Raw genomic sequence first — 19,754 nt, 5'->3', positions numbered from 1 at the left:
ACCCATAGGGTTTAGGGTCTGGAATACGGTAAGCATTAGGGTCGAGGCTTCCCCTTTTGCATTTAGATTTTTTATTTATTGAAAAAAATTTTTTTTTTGAAAAGTACATTTTTGTCCATCTTAGTAGAAAAATCACATCTGACAAGACTCAAAGGGGTAGAAGTAGGTGTTTGTGGCCAGGATTTAAACAACTGTTAGGATTGAGGCAAGATTACAGTCATGTTTAGAAGCTAGCGATAAAGGTCAGTGCATGAGTTAGTCCTTGATTTGGATGACAAAAAAATTATATATATTTATATATATATATATATATCTAGAATATATTCTTTTGTTGAATTCATGTTTTGGGTTTATTCATCATTACAGAAAAAACATTTAAGATCACTCCTTTGAGTTGAAATTCATATTTTTCACAATCTAGAGATTGGATTTGCCCCATCGCTCATAAGAAATAAATCTGCCCTCTCACTAATTGTCCTGAAGTTTATTTCTGTGGCAACTGCACATTCTTGACCTCCCTGAACTTTAAACTTGGTACGAAATATTTTTAAATCATAAAATGAATTTTGGGACTCGGGCACTGTCCCTTGATAAAGGGATAAGTGAACACAAAGGCTTAATCTTGTGTTTGTCCTTCAGTCCCTCCAGTGAGATTCTATATCTTCCATACAGCGTATCTTCTGAAAAAGCCAGTGGATTTTGTTTGTCTGAATAAATCACCACCCTGTGAAGAGACTCCCAAGATCTACAGGATCCTCCAGATGGGTGGGAAATCATGTCTGTTCAACGACCGTGGAGAAAAAAAATGAATAAAAATGTATCTGAAGACAATTATGGTGAGAAATGGACATCATTGGAATATCAGAAAAATACAAGACTTTTATCATCTTCTATCTATAATGTGAAAAAATGCCGAAAGTATAAACACGTCATTTTTTCTTTCAGACAGATGGGAAATCATGTTTATTCAACCCCCTAGGACAACACCATTAATAAAAAGGTGTTTTAGGACTTGTGGTAAAAAATAGATTTTTTGTTGGAAGATCAGCAAAATACATGATGACATGGAATGATAGTCTTTTGCCCAAAAACATGAAAAAATTTCTAAAATTCTAAATATCTCATTTGCTCGTTCATATAAATGAGACATCGTGTTTCTTCAGTGCCCATGGTGAACAAAATTAATAAAAAGGTGTTTGAAGATATTTATAACTAAATATTCATGGGAAATCAGCAAAATACGTAAGACTATACATCGTTTATGTCCAAAATGTCAAAAAATTCTAAATATATTATTTTTGCATTGACAGATGGGAAATAATATTTACTCAACATCCACGGTCCAAAAATATGAAAAAATGCAGGAATTGTAAATATATAATTTTTTTCATTCAGACAGATGAGAAAAAAGTATCGTCAGACATTTATGATGAAAAGCTGGTTTCAGTGGGAAATCTTTTAAAATTCAATGGTTCATTTTTTCATTCCGACACATTCAGAAAATCTTGTTTATTCAACACCCAAGGCAAACAAATTTAATAAAAAGGTGTATGAAGAGGTGTATGATACAAAATTGGTGTCAGTGGAAAATTAGCTAAATATATAGGACTATAGTCTTATGCCCAAAATGTCAAAAAATTTAGAAATTCTAAATGTCATTTTTCCATTCAGACAAATGGGAAATCATGTTTATTCAACACATATGATAAACAAAATGAACAAAAAAAATGTGTTTGAATGCGTTGTCATTTTTTCATTCGCTGATTGATTATTTAACACTCATGGTAAATGAAATGAAAACATGTACCTGAAAAAGCTGGGTATCAGTGGAAAATCAAATAAATGCATGACAATAGTATTTTGTAGTCTGTAGTATTCAAAAATTTTAAACATGTCATTTTTCTTTCAGATGGGAAATTATATTTATTCAACACCCATAGTGAAAAGAAATTAACAAAAAGCTGATTGAAGACATTATGCTGGTTTTAGGGTGTGGGTTAGGGTTAGGACTTGAGTCAGTCACCCAGTAACCCCCTAAAGCATTGTAGTATTTTTATGTAGTGCATGTATATAGATCTGTAAGAGCCAAGGAAACAGAGAGCAGAAGCCAGCACGTGATCTCTTTAATTTTCTTCATTTGAAAACCAAGCATGCCGTGTCAGTACCTCAGAGCAGAGTGCAAAGCTGACCTGCTACTCACGCCAATGTTCTTCCTTCCTTCTCTTTCACTTTATAAAAAGGCCTCACAAAAATACTTTCACACACATTTCAAAGACCTGACATTGCTCCACAGCAATTTTACTGCAGCCGTTTTTAATTATCGAGTTTAACTATGCTATTAAAATGTTTATTTCTAACATGTATAAACACATTCTTTTTTTTGTTGTTTCGTTTTCAGGCAAAAGAGGTGGCTAAACATCTCCATACAAACAAGTCTTTGTGTCGCCGTTACAAACTACATGAAACTTAAGCTAAATCTTCATCTTAACACAGATACCTGGCAGAGGACACAGCAAATGCAATCTACCACAGATTTACCACTGTCACGCTAAAAGCTTCCATATTAAAGAGGAAATTAAAAGCAGGTTGCCAGGGGCAACCTTATCTTATATATTATCAGTTAATTACTCTAGATGGATCTTGGGGAAAAGATTATGCTATCTACTAAGACAAGAAATTGTCTTCTTATTAGTGACTATACATTCATTTACTGCAAGAACGTTTAAGTTATCTTAAATCAATTTCATAAATGTATACAGTTACCTAAAACCTTTCCTATCTCTTAATTTAACATTCCAGTTCTACAAAGAGAAGAAAACTGATGCAGATTTACTTTAAAAGATTTAAGCTTTTAGCTTTTATGTGTCTTTTACAATTAAAATAGTTCCTTTAAAATGGTTCTTTGGTACCACCTGAGGTTCTGATCCTGTTAGCAAGCACGCTAATGCCCCCCTGCCCTGAACCTCAACCATAAAGATTTCTCAATGTCTAAACAGCAGCTGAAAAACATTTCTAAAACAGCATCTGATTGAAGTCTAAGGTTGAAATATCAACATTATCATCATACTTGCCATTTTAAAGTAAAATGTCATACCAGACTAAACATGAAAGAGCAATCTCTTATTGAAGAACCATTAGAGGAAGTATTTAAATGGAGGTGACAATAGGTGGGCTATGAAAATATTAGGTAGTGATTCCACTTGGATGAGCTTTCCACCATGAAGGCTTTTTATCCAAATGTTTCGTTTAACTGCACCCCCCCCCCCCATACCACCACAAACATTTTCATTTTCTTTCACAGAACACTGTCACATGGCATGTTTAGGTATGTTTTGCACTTAAATTTCAGAAATCCAAACTTTTTCCGGAAATTATACCTTTCTCCCCGCACTGTTTCACGCTGCAGATTAAACCTTTTCCAGCAGCACAGATCGCTCACAGCGCCCCCTGTGGGGCCCCAGTGTTCCTGCACGCCACTCACACCAGGGAGGAGCTCTCGGTCTCGGCCGTGCTTTTAGGTGCTTTCGTTTTCACACCCACAGTTAATAATGTATCAAAAATAGTGCATCCTCTAAAACACGGAGATAAACACAAAGTTACAAAGTAAACTTTTTCATACCAAGATACCAAATACTCTCAAACTATGTATAGAAGCAGTAGTACCTATTGAGTACAAGTGATGACTGTTGCAGTGCATTGTCGAAACTGCACAGTATTAACATTTTCTTGGTTTGTCTAGTTTGTCTATAGATTTTCCTCCTGATTTGTTGATCCTGATTTTGCGCACTGCTGTCCTATTTTTCATTGGCTGAATGAAAAGAGCCCTCTTGTTCTACAGCTTGTGATTAGAGATATAGTGTAGGTCACGCCCACTTTAGCCACTACCTCTATACATTATTTAGTCAACCATACTCGCTGCACCACTGGACAGTTCCTGAGTTCTCAAAACTCATTTAAAATAATAATAATAAGAAGAATCTAGATTAACACTAGTTTTTTTTGCAGTACTGAATAAGTACACTAATAATAAACTGCTTCAAATGTCACCAGTGAAAGCTTCGTCAAAGAAAAATTAGCAACGTAAAAAATAGAAACAGAAAGGTGAACCTCCTGTTCAGGTCATAGTGCTGCTTCCTACGCTCACCGCACTGAAAAAGCGTTAAAACTAGTTTTAGCCGAACTGCGTGCGTCCGCAGAACACCCCAGAGCAGTCAGCGGGACCGTGCGTCTGCGGACACACTGTGCTTGTGAGAGGAACCCGTCGTCTCTCCCTCCTCCCCTGACCAGACTGGGCGTGGCCAGGGTGGGAAGGGGGCGGGGCTCTACTTGTCGATCAGCTTGGCCAGGTTCTGGCGCAGGTCGTTCAGGTCGAAGATCTTGACGTCCAGGATGTCGATGACGCGCTGCACCTCGTTCTCCGCCCGGTCCCGCTCCTCCAGCGAGGATGCCAGAGTCTGCTCAGCGTTCTGCACCCGCCGCTCCAGGTCCATGTTCCGCATCTCCAGCTCCTGCACAAGAACCGCGCAGCGTCGGGCCCGACCTATACCCTCACATTACCTATACCTAACCTATACCCAACCCTCACATCAACTATACCTAACCTATACACCTCACATCATCTATACCTAACCTATACCCTCACATCATCTATACCTAACCTATACCAACCCTCACATTACCCATACCTAACCTATACCCAACCCTCACATCAACTATACCTAACCTATACCAACCCTCACATTACCTATACCTAACCTATACCCAACCCTCACATCATCTATACCTAACCTATACCCTCACATTACCTATACCTAACCTATACCAACCCTCACATCATCTATGCCTAACCTATACACCTCACATCATCTATACCTAACCTATACCAACCCTCACATTACCTATACCCAACCCTCACATCATCTATACCTAACCTATACCCTCATATTACCTATACCTAACCTATACCCTCGCATTACCTATACCTAATCTATACCCTCACATTACCTATACCGAACCTATACCCAACCCTCGCATCATCTATACCTAACTTATACCCTCACATTACCTATACCTAACCTATACCAACTTTCACATTACCTATACCTAACCTATACCCTCACATTACCTATACCTAGCCTATACCCAACCCTCACATCATCTATACCTAACCTATACCCTCACATTACCTATACCTAACCTATACCCAACCCTCACATCATCTATACCTAACTTATACCCTCACATTACCTATCCCTAACCTATACCCAACCCTCACATTACCTATACCTAACCTATACCCCTCACATTACCTATACCTAACCTATACCCTCATATTACCTATACCTAACCTATACCCTCACATTACCTATACCTAACCTATACCCTCATATTACCTATACCTAACCTATACCCTCGCATTACCTATACCTAATCTATACCCTCACATGACCTATACCTAACCTATACCCCTCACATTACCTATACCTAATCTATACCCAAGCCACACATCACCTTTAATTAGAGGGTATTTACGTCCATGCAGGGTGACCAGTTTAGGAACTGCAGCCCTGTGGGGGAGCAGCAGGACCAGCTCACCTGTAGCCCTGTGGGGGAGCAGCAGGCCCAGCTCACCTGTAGCCCTGTGACTGGGAGCAGCAGGACCAGCTCACCTGCAGCCCTGTGACTGGGAGCAGCAGGACCAGCTCACCTGCAGCCCTGTGACTGGGAGCAGCAGGACCAGCTCACCTGTAGCCCTGTGGGGGAGCAGCAGGACCAGCTCACCTGCAGCCCTGTGACTGGGAGCAGCAGGACCAGCTCACCTGCAGCCTGTGGATGGCCTCTTCTCTGTCTCGCTCCAGCTCATGGTATTCAGACTTCTTACTCTGCAGAATGTGGATTTCCTGCAAAGTCAACACACATGCACGCGCACACACACACACACGTGCACACACACACACGCACACACACACACACACATGCACACACACAGTATGTAACAGGGGGTAGGTTTGGTGCAGGTTTTGTAAAGTTATGTTTAGTAAACTGCAAACTCAGAAAACAGAAATGAAAAGAGACCGTAGGACATCCAAAGCTGTTTGATTACAACTTAGAACACGGACAAGGGCTTGTGTCCGAGAACAACAGGAGCAGTCCTTTCTGATCTTGTGTTTACCGCGTTCCCTCTAGTGCCTGGTCCTGTATGTCCTGTTCCTGTTGTGGCCATCATTGTTTGATGTTTTCATGCTCCTTCCTGCTGCTAAGCTGAAATGTTCTTTCTTTTCAGCTTTTCTATTACGTGCTCAGTGAAGAGTTTCATTCGGTACAAAAGCAAGGGGAAAAAAACCCACTGTTCCCGAGACCGAGCGCATCTGCCGTGATCACAGAGAGCGGCCATCTTTCCTCTGAGTCACCTGGACCTCCAGCAGCCCTTTGTGTGATATTTAAACCCCCCCCCCCCCTCCCCGCCCGCCCGCCCGCCCGCCCGCCCGCCCGCCGCGTGGCTCGTGGTCCTCATTCGTGTGCTAATGACCCGGGGTTCAGGAAGGACACTGTCAGTCCCAGCGCTGGTCAGGAAGCGAGGGAGCCAATCAGGAGGAGTCATCCTCTCTTCCTTTTATTCTGCGCCACATACACCATTCATTTCAGTTCATTCTTAAAGGAGAGGAGGCACTTCACCCTCCTTATGCTTTTCACTTCAATCAGACCAGAAAGGGGGGGCGGGGTTCTTATCAAACTTCCCCCATTCACTACTGAAACAATTTACAAAGACTCCACTGCCCCCCCCCTAAATGAGGGATACTCAAATATGGCCCTCGAGGACAGAGTACCGCTGGGTTTCTTTTCTCCCTGGTAGTTAATTGATTGATTAAAGCCACTGATTGGCCAGAGATTTAACTCACCTGGTGGCCTCAGGTTTAAATCAGTCCTGATTAGAGGAGAAGAATGAAAACCAGCAGCACTACTGATTTTAGTATCCCGGCCCTAAACATTTACATATTTTAAATTTGGGATGAGGACAAACTTAATGTATCAGAGCAAAGCCTTACAATGTTCCAGTCTCTCTTGCAAAAGAGAGCTTTTTATTCTTCTGCACTTAAATGCTTGATTTAGGTCACGGACTCACTGAAGAGTCCAAAAGCTGATTTCCCTAAATGATGCTAAATAGCATCATTTTCACGAAGCATGTAATTTGAGTACTCGCCACTAGGGGGCTTCTTGCAGGCCACCAGCGGATCATGGAGCACAGTTTTTGTGAGCGGTCCTTTTTTTAAAAGTGTGCCAGGAAACACAAAACAATGTGATGAGGTGGAAATCGAAGGCCTATAGAAGCGGGACACGTCCGAAAGCAAGCCGCGTCATACCCCTGAAACTCTGGCCCCCCCAAAGTTTTGCGGAGGGGCAGAAGGTTCCGGGCCCTTGGGGGGGTAGGCGAAGCGAGCCCTGGGGGTGGGTTGGGTGGTCCGTGGGCGGGGCCTCACCTCATCCTTGGCTTTGAGTAAGGCCTCCAGCTCCTCCAGGGACTGGGTCAGCTCGTCCTTCAGGAGGTCACTGGGCCCGTGTCCTCCGTGCGCCTCCAGGTCAGCCACCTGGAAGAGACCACGAGCACCTCAGGAGGGGGGGGGGCAGAGAGGATCACACAGTCACTGACAGCCTCCCCCCCCCCGCCCCCTCAGCCACCCAGGGAGAGGTGCACCCAGCTTGCTCACACCCACACTGGACGAGTCTTTGACCCATTTACACTAACGCATGACATCTCATTTCTGCACAAAAAAAACCTCACAGCCACCAGCCAGGAGGGAGCAAGCAGAGGGACACCAGGGAACAGGACTGTGCCAGTTTCCACGGGAACTGATCCAGATTCCACCCTTCCATCCACGTGCGGGGGGACCAATGAATGATCATGAAAGTCACATGGACCAATAGCCCCACCCACATTAGAGCAAAGCTCCGCCTTCGGTGATAATTGTTAACCCTTCCAATCCCTCCCCTATTCCCTGACAGCCACTAGATCACTGAGCCAAGACAGCTGAGAAGAGATTGTCTTTCTGATCTATACATATATGACTGAGATATTCCCCAAAAGCAGTTTGATCCCGGAGGCTAGCTAAAACACTGTCATACACAGCAAACACATTAATGTTCTCAGCCTCATTCTAAATGTAAACTTTCTCTAAAGGACCAGTCGGTCAGCTTTGCCGTTACTGTGAATGTGACAATCTAAAGTCCACTGAAGTTAGCAAGTGGGGACAGATAATGATGAAAACCCCTTATAATACAGCCCAGACACCCTCCCTCCATCCCTCCATCCCTCCATCCCTCCTCCCTCTCTCCCTCCTACCTCTGGACTCTTCTTCCTTCCTTCTTCTCTCTCCCATTCCCCCATCGTGCTCTCTCTCTCTCTCTCTCGCTCTCTGTCTCTCTCTCTCTCTACTTTCTATGGGAATTCCACAAAATCAGTCTCATCAACCAATCAGAGCTCAGGAAATCAGTGGTGGGGCAGTGCAGGTTCCCACAGGAGCCACACACTTCTGCTCAGCCCCATATACACACACACACACACACACACACACACATATACACACACACACACATACATACACGTGTTCACACCCACACACACGCACCCACACATACACACACAAACACACACACACACACACACACACACACACACACAGACACACAGACACACACACACGTGTTCACACCCACACACACACACACACACACACATGTGTTCACACACATACACACCCACACACATGTTCACACCCACACACACACACACACACCTGACTGGATCTCAGAGGTCAAATGACATCAAAGATGGTGTCTTCCCCCCCATCTCTCTGCTCCATCTCTCTCACCCCCCCCCCCTTCTGTTTTTAACTGTTCTTCAATCCCCAATCTCTCGCTCCTGCATCTCTCTCCCCTCCTTTCACTCCCTCCTTCCAAGAAGAAAAGAACAAAAAGAGGAAGAAGAATAAGAAGAAAGAAGGAGAAGACCAGCACAGAAAGGTCTTGGGCAGCTGACAGGCCTGGGGAGAGCAGGAGTATTTTTAACGGTAGAGGACACACTAAAAAAGCCCTCGCTCAGAAGCAGCCGGCTCTCTGGTGATTTTTCATCTCTCCTAACTAGGCCACAGGAAGTGGGATATCGTTGTCCTACAAACCCCGCCCCCTCTTTCAAACCCCCCCCCCCCCCCCCCCCTCGAGACCTGAGCCATTTACAACCACCTGGTCTCCTGCTTCATTTCAGAGAGAGGAGGGGGAGAGAGAGTGAGAGAGAGAGAGAGAGAGAGAGAGAGAGCAAGAGAGTGTGTGTGAGACAGAGAGAGAGAAAGCGAAAGCGAGAGAGAGATGTTAAGTCATTGCCCCTTTCAGTCCTAAAAATGAACAGGAGAACACAGTGAACTACACTGCAGCATACAGTAATATAAGGGAGACTAACCTGCAGCGTACAGTAATATAAGGGAGACTACACTGCAGTGTACAGTAATATAAGGGAGACTAACCTGCAGTGTACAGTAATATAAGGGAGACTAACCTGCAGCGTACAGTAATATAAGGGAGACTAACCTGCAGTGTACAGTAATATAAGGGAGACTAACCTGCAGTGTACAGTAATATAAGGGAGACTAACCTGCAGTGTACAGTAATATAAGGGAGACTAACCTGCAGTGTACAGTAATATAAGGGAGACTAACCTGCAGTGTACAGTAATATAAGGGAGACTAACCTGCAGTGTACAGTAATATAAGGGAGACTAACCTGCAGTTTATCAGTGTTTAAACTGGCCACCCTTAACTTCTCAGCTTTGGTGGATTTGGCAACGTCTGTGGTCACTGGACATCACAAAAGTTAGTTTAACACTCCAAATACCAGAGTCCCATTTGAAACGAAGCTTATTCGATTACTACTATTTTTCTTGGAAGATAATCCAGCGTATTTTGGAGAAAGAAGACACTCATTTTAAAGACACTTTTTTGTATTTTAGGCGCATGCCCTTTCGCGTTTGGCATGCAGCTTCGGTGCCTGTGTGCACGTCAGCACATTCGAGTACTAGGTGGGATTGGCGTACCAGTGGGAAACAGCACAAAGAGAGGAAACGCAAACACACTGAATCAATATTGCTGCACATATGCCAGTGTGGGGAGGTTTCAAATATGGCATTTTTTTAACATGAAAAATTAGGGATCAGCACTTTAACTGATCTGGTAAACGAAAGCAGACCTGCACTCTGTGTTTATGGAGTGTTTTTGTGTGAGTGTTGGGGGGGGGTGTTGGCCTGTTTCTGCAACCCAGTTTTAAAAAGTGAAGCACGTCTCATAACTGAATGAGTCCCAGTTTGCTGGAGAAGCTCTCCCTCAGAAAGGGGGTCCCACGGACTGGGGGGGGGGGACAGGTTGACTGGGGCCTCAAGAGCCCCTCAGAGTGGGCGGAGCTATTACCTGCTGACTTTCATGAACCAATCAAAGGCCTTTTCCGTCGGCACAAAAACACTGCGGCTTTAATTGGGGAGATGCCTCACACCAGCTCCACCTGTTCCCGACTGAATGATCTTTCGCTCTTCTGTCTGTCTCTAGTGAACGCATCCCCCCCACCCTGCCCCCACCCTGCCCCCCCCGTTCCCCGACGAAGGTTTCCCAGGCGACGTGGGCGGGGCCTCGCACCTGGTCCCGCAGCCTGTCCGTCTCCTCCTGATAGGCGGCCAGCTGCTTCTTCCACTGCTCCACGTTAGCGTTAGCCTCGTGCAGCGCCGCCACCAGCTTGGTGTTGCTGTCCTGCAGGGCGAACAGCTCCACCTCCAGGTTCATCTCGCATATCGACCTGTAAACAGTCAATCACGCGTGAGAGACCAGTGACACATAGTGACATATAGCACAGCCTGGTCTGCATCTGTTTCCTGCTTCTATTTCCTGTTTCCAGCATCTGCTTCCTGCTTCCTGTCCCTCACAGCAAAGTTTCAGATGTATCCATGCACAAAACAACTAACTGCATTATTTATTGAATTGTGCTCATTATCATTTATAATGTGTAATGATAATTTAACAATTACCCATTACATGTTTTTTAACATATCACCCAATCATAATCCATCATAAACTAAAATTCCACCACTCAATCAAAATAATACATTCAATGACAATCCATTACCCTATCTCAATCTATCATCTGATACATCACCTAATCACAATCCATCATCTGATACATCACCCAATCACAATCCATTATCCAATCAATGCATCATCCAGTCACAATCCATCATCGGCGCAACTTGACAAATGCGTCATCCAGGAACTGAACTTGGAACCAACGAGTCCTGCGTGATAACAAAGCCCTACACTGAGGAACATCTGTGTACTTCAGCAGTGGGTAAACAAAACTGTCTGAACACAGCCGCATGTAAATACACCCCTCCCCCCACCCCCCGCCCATTTCCATAATCAGGATCCTCTTCCACACAGAGATCCAGAACCGTCAGGCAAACTTAACACGCAATCTGCCCCACGACACAGGTAAGGCACAGCCCTGATTCAACCCGAACCCTAACACTCAGACACACCTGTCTCCTTAACACAGTCTTTCTTAGACACCTTCTAGGAACACAGGTAATGTACTGTCCTGAAGAAACGCACACTTTTACACACCTGTGTGCTTAAACAGATTATTAACACACCTGCCCTGAAACACAGGTAATGTACTGTCCTGATGAGACACACACTTTTACACACCTGTGTGCTTAAACAGATTATTAACACACCTGCCCTGAAACACAGAGACGCGCACTCCCACCCAACACACACATCTGGCAGAAGCAGGCCTGTTTTAGTTCAGGAGCCTGTGCAGCGCGTCCCGTCTCCGATGCCGTCGTTTGTTTGGTACGTTTTTTTTAAATTTGGGTCACTCAGCAGACGGTGGGATGCGGAGAGACGAGCCTTCAGTGCGCATCAGAGCAGAGGTGAGGAAATCAGAAGGACAGTTTAATGAATCGCCATGGATACGACATCGCCGCAGCATCATCACCCGCCACTCTGGGCTGCCCTAACCGGTCTGAAAATGACCGCACGTGTAAGTGTTCACGCGTGAGGGTGTGTGTTTGTGTGTGTTTGTGTGTGTACAGGCGTGTCTGTGCTCTCCTTTCTGAGAAGGATTCTGACCAGTGGACACCCCTGAGATATCCAGCTCACAGCTGGGAGTGCGATTGCTTTGCGTTGCTGTGGGTGTGTGTGTGTGTGTGTGTGTGTGAGTGTGTGTGTGTTTGTGTAATAATACTGTGATGATTTTAATCTCAGTTGGCATTTCTATGGTTTGTGCCCTGATTTATTTTTAACCGCACCACACTGTGGTGGAGTTTGCAGCCCAGAGGGCTGAAGGCCACTGGACCCTGCTTTTCAAACAGCAGCTTTCCTTTTGAGAGCAGCGGGTTTTCTGTTCTTAGGACCTACAGCTGAGTTTGCGTGCTGAAATTCCGCATGGATTACTGAACCTGAACACAACACCTGAGCATTACCTGTGACCCAGCCCTGAACACACCTGAGCATTCTCTGTGACCCAACCCCTTAACACAACACCTGAGCATTACCTGTGACCCAACCCCTTAACACAACACCTGAGCATTACCTGTGACCCAGCCCTGAACACACCTGCGCTTTACCTGAGAGACAAACCTGAACACACCGGAGCATTCTCTGTGACCCAACCCCTTAACACAACACCTGAGCATTACCTGTGACCCAACCCCTTAACACAACACCTGAGCATTACCTGTGATCCAGCCCTGAACACACCTGCGCTTTACCTGTGACCCAGCCCTGAACACACCTGCTGCAGGATTCCCGCGTGTAAAGGCGTAATACAGAAACACACGTGCGATGTAGGTCACCATGGATACTGCATGTGCGAGGTGGATAAACAGCAGCCAGAGGGCTGACCCGTGTGACCTGAACACGGAGAAGCGAATGGAGCCGCCGTCCAATCCCGCCAGCCCTGAGCCGCGCAGGCGGGGGCTGCTCCGTGCTCACACCGCCAGACTAAACGCTACGGGGTACTGCGGGGTGGAGGGGGGGGCAGTGAGGTGCGGCTATAATCAAATTTAGCAGGTTACCCACAATCCCTCGAGTGACTGCACTCCTATCTGGGTCAGTACCGTCACCAGCGCTCCAAAAATAATAATAAGAAAGAAAGAAGACGGATCGGCGAGGGAGGGAGCTGTCGGATGGTGCGATATGACTGCGAAAGACGGATTCTGCAGCAGTACCACAAAGTGCAAATAACACAGAGACCCCCCCCCCCCCCCGAAACTGCCAACCCACCCCCTCCTCTGAGATATGAGCCAAACCAATCATGCCCCCAAACTCCCAGCCCACCCCCATCCTCTGAGACCACACACAGTACTACAGGAGAGCCAGTGACTATTTTACATCCAACAGGCCACACAGTACTACAGGAGAGCCAGTGACTATATTACACCCAACAGGCCACACACACAGTACTACAGGAGAGCCACTGACCCTTTAGGTCAGGTGACCCTGCAGGGGTGTCAGTGGGGAACAGACACGTCTCTCACTGATGAGCACGGGCAACACGAGGGCACATTGGGTGTCACGGGGAGGAGCTAATGTAGCCGTAACCGTGGAAACGGACTCAGACCAGATCACACGTGCTGGGGTGAGGCCAACTGTGCCCTGATGCTGCAGACGCCCTAAAGACTAATGACACACTGGAGAGCCGTGTTCCGCTCCGTGACAGAGAGGCCCAAGCTGTACACAGCCTATTCTTCTTTTTTTTATTGTACCAAAAGAAACATTTTGTAAGGAATGCATTCACACACCTTATGAAACGGGTCAGCACAAACAAGGCAACAGGTGGCAGGAGAAGGAAGAGAAGCTCAAAGCTCAGGATAAAGGAGAGCAGGAGAGAGAAAGAGAGCGGGAGAGAGAAAGGAGAGCAGGAGAGAGAAAGGAGAGTGAGAGAGAGAAAGGAGAGCGGGAGAGAGAAGGAGAGTGAGAGAGAGAAAGGAGAGCAGGAGAGAGAAAGGAGAGTGAGAGAGAGAGAGAGCGCTACCCTTCGGAGAGCATCTTCTTGATGCGCTCTTTCTCTGAGGACAGCGTGATGTCGGCGCTCTGGCTGCGGAACAGCTTGTCCTCGCCGGGCCCGTTAATGCACAGCACCGGGGGCGACTGCAGGTCATCCGACAGGTCCTGTGGAGACAGGAAATGATGTCACCGCTGGTGAACGCGATGCATTGATGCACCGACACGACCGCCAGCACCCTCCAGCTCTCTAAGGAAGGCTCAGAAACAGAGACCTCATAAAGCCCTCTAACATCCAGCATACATCACCGCCTTTACTCAGCAGAGTTAGAGTTATTCATCACAGAGATACCAAGCTAGAGTTACTCATCACACAGAGTTACCAAACTAGAGTTACTCATCACATAGAGTTACCAAGCTAGAGTTACTCATCACATAGAGTTACCAAACTAGTTACTCATCACACAGAGTTACCAAGCTAGAGTTACTCATCACAGAGTTACCAAACTAGAGTTACTCATCACAGAGTTACCAAACTACAGTTACTCATCACATAGAGTTACCAAGCTAGAGTTACTCATCACATAGAGTTACCAAACTAGAGTTACTCATCACACAGAGTTACCAAGCTAGAGTTACCCATCAAATAGACACAGAGGTAGAGTCACTCATCACAGAGTTACAGAATTACAGAGGCACTCATCACAAGGTAACTCGAAGACTGGGATGCTACAATTGTACCCTTCAGCAAGGTACTTAAACTGGCTTGCTTCAGTAAAAATATCCACCTGTATATATGTGTAAAAATGTATTCTATGTAAGTTGCGGTGGATTGGAGGGGCAAATGCAGTGGAAGGTACACACACACAACACCTGGTCTGTGTGTGATTTGTGGGGACTCTGCCATGCTGCTCTTCAGTGTGTCTGAAGGAGGCAAGCTGTTCAGACACAGCGCAGAGGAGGTGTGTGTGTGAAAAAGAGTATTGTGATACACACATACAGTACACACACACCCATGTGCACAGACAAACACAACATACACAGAAAAATGCACAAACACAAGACAGACCCATGAAACAAAAACAGACAAATATACACACGCACACACAAAAACATTCCAGTTCATCAACATATTCTCAGCTGTAGAATCAGATTTATGATTTATTAGATAAATGACCTTTAGGTCACTTTACTTACCTCACTGTTAAAAAAAATCCCTACTTATCCATCACTCTGTGTGTGGATGATCTGCATGCACACACATACACACAGACACACGCACACACGCAAACACACACACACACATACACACACAGGCACACACACACACACACGTACACATGCGCGCGCATGCACATACCCACTCAAACACATACGTATACACACAGGCACACAAACACACACGCACGCACAGGCAGCAAAACACACACGTTCACACACAGGCCCACACACACACACACACACAGAAGTACTACCACAGCAAAGCGAAGCAATCACACTCCCAGCTGTGAGATAGATATCTCAAGGCTCAAGGGTATCCACTGGTCAGAATCCTTCTTAAAAAGCAGCTTAAACAAACACCCTCCCCCCCTCCCCCTCCCCACCCCCCGCCCTGTGAATTAAACCAGGACCACTGAGCATGTGCAGCAGAGCCTGGGTCTCCTGCTGCGGGTTGATCCAAATGCGAGAGACCTGGACAGAACCTGCAGCTACTGCCCTCTTTACAACAACTGAGGGGGGGGAGAGAAGAGGGATGGGGGGGAGGGAGAGAGAATGAGGGAGAGAGAGGGAGAGGGAGAGATGGAAAAAGAGGGAAAGAAAGAGAGAGGGAAAGAGAGAGAAAAGGAAATATGGGTGATGGAGCAGAGAGAAAGAAGGGAGAGTGAGTGAGAGAGAAGAAAGAAAACAGAAGAGAGAGGGAGAGAAAGACACAGAAAGAGACAGAGAGACAGAAGGTAGAGTGAGGAAGAGAGAAGATGAGAGAAAAGAGAATAGAGAGGGAGGGGAGGAGAGTGAGAGTCTTCTGTCCCAGTCGTAGTGGCATATTATTGGCAGCACACTGACATTTATATAATGCACACAGTTAGTGTTCTCGACGCTGGCAGGCTAGTTTCTGGGTTATTGATTGCTGAAGAAAACAAGGATAAGCCATCAGGACACTGAATTCGGCTGGCTTATCCACACAGGAAGTGTCACTACAGCTTTGTGCTCATACACATCTCACACACACATGCACACACACCTCCAGACACACGCACATATTCATACTTGCGCACGCACACACACACACATACACACACACTTCCATGTAAGGTGTCTAACTCTCCTAAAAAAAGGAGATGGGGGGGGGGGACAGGTTAAAAGGGGCTGAACCCTGGGGGCGTGCCCGTGCTCAGTCACGGGCCTGTAACGCGACACCCTGGCAGACAGCAGCAGGTCGTCTGGTCCAATCAGACACACGCAGCACTCATCTTTAAACCAAAGGCAGAGTCTCCATCAACAGCCACGCGTTCATTTGTGAGTCAAATTGTGTGTGTTAGCTGTTAGTGTGAAACAAAAAAAAACTAATTCACTTTGTGAAGATTTGAAAATCACCAAGTACAACTTGCCAAATAGTTTAAAAAATTTAATAAAATACTCGCACATTCGCAGATAAAATAACAGACAAACAGGAGACGGCAGTGAGGCTTCATGAATCCCAGAATGGGCGGAGCTTACCTGGGTGGAGCTCTCAGTCTCTGACTCATATGAACCAATAAAAAACATTTCTTCCCATGCCATGTACACCGGGATTGGCTCAAAATCAGTGAGTCATGAATAATAGTCGGGTAGCCCCGCCCAGTCCTGGCCAGCCTCAGGTCACTCTCCACTTTACTTCACCGCCATTTTGCAGACGCTCCTATCCAGAGCGGCTAACGATGCAAGCGCCAGCACAGAGATCAGGGCAGGAGGTGCAGTGATTCCCTTAGAGGGGGAAAGACTAGCCCCCATACAGCAAGCGCAAGAATTAACTACCCTAATAAACATTAAACTACACAATCAAATGTGAGCTAAAACAGACACGTCCATCTTCACTAATAATAATGCCCCTACATTCCCATGGATCTGGGGTATAGACAGCTCCCCAAATGACATACCTAAATACAGCACATTACACACAGCGATCATATATTAACATAGTCTTACTTTGCTATTGCGCTTTTTATTATTTTATTAATTTCAAGGTCATCGTCACGTTCGTCAGTCTGTGTCTCTCTGAGGACGGACAGGACTTTGCACCACTGACACGGTACTCACCTGAGAAAACTGAGTCCCAAAGAATCCCCAACGGGCAGGAACCGGAGCGGAGAAACAGACAGAGAAACAGACAGACAGGCAGAGAAACAGACAGACAGACAGACAGAGAAACAGACAGACAGACAGACAGGCAGAGAAACAGACAGACAGACAGACAGACAGACACAGACAGAGAGACAGAAGGGATAAATTAGTCAGGTACACACTCAATCCTGCACTCACTTTACACAATGCAGAGGTGTCTTCCCCTAACTGTGTTCACCAGCAGCGGAGTATGAACCGAGCCATCGACAGCTGTGTCCTCAGCTGAATCACCCCGAGCTGTGAAATGATCACACGCAGGTCACAGGCGGCAGGTTGGGATGGTGACTGATCGGTCTGAACGTGAGAGTGCTGACACAGCAGAATTCTAAAGGCAGTACAGGCCAACTGCACGGAGCTCCTGACCTCAAACCCACAGCCTCTTCCCACAGTGTAAGCACAGTTTAACATCCACCTTTCACGACGTTCTCAGAATGTTAGCATCGTCCATTTAAGGCTGCTATCAAATACCTGAGATGAATTAGATGAACTAGGGTCACAGGTAAGTGTGTGCTAAAAACCACAGTGTCAGGATTTGTACATGTTAAAAAACAACAGTGACAGAGTTTATAAGTGCTAAAAAACCATGGACTTGGGGTTGCTGGGAGGCTCACCCGTTAAGGCACCACGCTGTGGTGCATGGATGAGCCTCACATCGAATCCGGACCGCGCTAGTGCCGACCCCATAGGGCGTCTGGCAATTGGTAATTGCGTTGCCCAGGGAACGGGAGGGTTCTGTCAGATAGGGTCCCACGTTCATCGCTATCTAGCGACCCCTGCTGGTCGATCAGGCACCTGCGGACTGCATGCTAAAGCCGCATATGAAAGGCCTTTCTCTGACTCCGCTCAGTGCGAGTTTAGCGGTAGCCCGCGGTGTGAAAAGCAGCAGCTGGCAGCAGAGGGGACCCGCGGATCCCCACGCTCATCTGAACCGCCAGGGGGGTCACGCATGAACGCGATTGCTGTTAAAGATTCATGGTGGGAACTGGATATATGCAGGCCCATGTTGGGTAACAAATTATTTTTTTAAAGAAATAAACAAAAAACACAGTCTCAGATTTTTAAAAAAGTGTTAACAAAACCACAGTGACAATTTATAAGTGTCAAAAACCAAAGTGATAGTTAAGTGTTAAAAACCACGGTCACAAAGTTTATGTGTTACAAAAAAAAGTGTTAAAATCCACAGGAAGGAAACCAGTTTATAAATGCATTAGTTTCGGCACATTTAAGAAACGCCCAGATTTGACATTGTAGGAGGGGCGAAATGGGGTGGGGCGAGGTTGTGTATTTACAGGCTGATATCTCTAATGTGCAGTTACGGGCTGATATCTCAGTCACGGGCACAGCCAGGACGCAAGCCTGCGCAGACACAGCTGCAGCCAGGACGCAAGCCTGCGCAGACACAGCTGCAGCCAGGACGCAAGCCTGCGCAGGATAATTTTAACCGCGGCCCAGTTTCCCTCTGCCGTCCCTCTGAGATAAATGACCCAGCTCATCCTTCTTTCTCCTCCTCCTCCTTCCTCACACCCACTCTTTCGCAGAGGTATTTTAGGGGCTGAGGTAACGCTTTCTTTCCCATGGAAAAAAAGGAAAAAAACAACAAACAGGGCTTCCAACCCAATGAAAGCAGCACAGCAGGGAAATGTGTGAGGCAACGCTGTCAGAGGGACGAACGGCCACAAGCAGCCACAGGCCGTCCACAGAATATCACCTTCAGTCTGGACAACTTCGGATGCCAAACAGGATCTGCGCACTTTATCCATTTCAGAAAAAGCAGGACGCCTTGAATAACGTTTAATAAGCCAGGACTAACACATGGCCTCCTGTCAATCAGAATTTGCGGCAGGATATTAGCAGGGTCATCTCACACTGCGTCCGCTGAAGCCCCAGAGAATGGCGCTCACTTTCTCACACCTCTGAACACACGGCTCTGGCTCTTCTTCAAGCTTGAGGCCTCTGGCACCAGAGATAAGGCGGGGCTAAGTCACCTGAGGGGCGGCGATGTTCAGGGCGGGGCTAAGTCACCTGAGGGGCGGGGATGTTCAGGACGGGGCTAACTTACCTGTGGGGCAGCGATGTTCAGGCCGGGGTTGGTCAGCTCAATCTTGTCCTGGGACTTTTCCCGTGCCAGACGTGCAGCCTCCTTAACCTCCTTAAAGCGTTCTGCAAACTGTAGGGGGGCAGGGCAGGGCAGGGTGGGGGTGGGGCAGGTGGGGCAGGGTGGGGCAGGGCAAGGCGGGTGGGGCAGGGTGGGGCAGGGCAAGGCAGGTGGGGCAGGGCAGGGCAGGTGGGGCAGGGTAGGGCAGGGCAGGGTGGGGGGGGGGCAGATTGGGGCAGGGT

The 19,754-nt window shown here is 46.6% G+C and overlaps 1 protein-coding gene and 1 long non-coding RNA gene across 4 annotated transcripts in view; both read right to left on the bottom strand.

The window, feature by feature from the left end:
* Window positions 1-2,108: 2,108 nt before the first annotated feature.
* Window positions 2,109-19,754, bottom strand: part of LOC135258147 (homer protein homolog 3-like) — a 33,465-nt gene continuing 15,819 nt past the window's right edge. For 2 of the 3 annotated variants that reach the window (XM_064341420.1, XM_064341419.1), the window contains exons 5-11: window positions 19,488-19,584; window positions 14,068-14,224; window positions 10,674-10,830; window positions 7,479-7,586; window positions 5,820-5,900; window positions 5,708-5,781; window positions 4,497-5,559 (exon numbers count right to left, since the gene is read on the bottom strand). In XM_064341420.1, the coding sequence (XP_064197490.1) occupies window positions 5,553-5,559; window positions 5,708-5,781; window positions 5,820-5,900; window positions 7,479-7,586; window positions 10,674-10,830; window positions 14,068-14,224; window positions 19,488-19,584 (681 nt within the window). In that variant the 3' untranslated portion in view covers window positions 4,497-5,552. Of the gene's footprint in view, window positions 5,560-5,707; window positions 5,782-5,819; window positions 5,901-7,478; window positions 7,587-10,673; window positions 10,831-14,067; window positions 14,225-19,487; window positions 19,585-19,754 lie in introns of all 3 variants that reach the window. The other variant, XM_064341421.1, reaches the window with a different exon arrangement.
* Window positions 12,251-13,284, bottom strand: LOC135258148 (uncharacterized). Its single transcript, XR_010330878.1, has 2 exons — window positions 12,803-13,284; window positions 12,251-12,768 (listed from the first exon to the last, which is right to left on the bottom strand). It is a non-coding gene; the product is annotated as an uncharacterized LOC135258148 (long non-coding RNA).

Source organism: Anguilla rostrata, chromosome 6, assembly GCF_018555375.3.
Source record: "Anguilla rostrata isolate EN2019 chromosome 6, ASM1855537v3, whole genome shotgun sequence".
NCBI classification, from domain to species: Eukaryota; Metazoa; Chordata; class Actinopteri; order Anguilliformes; family Anguillidae; genus Anguilla; species Anguilla rostrata.
Note: the sequence above shows the minus strand (reverse complement) of the source record. Positions and strands in the feature narration are given on the sequence as shown.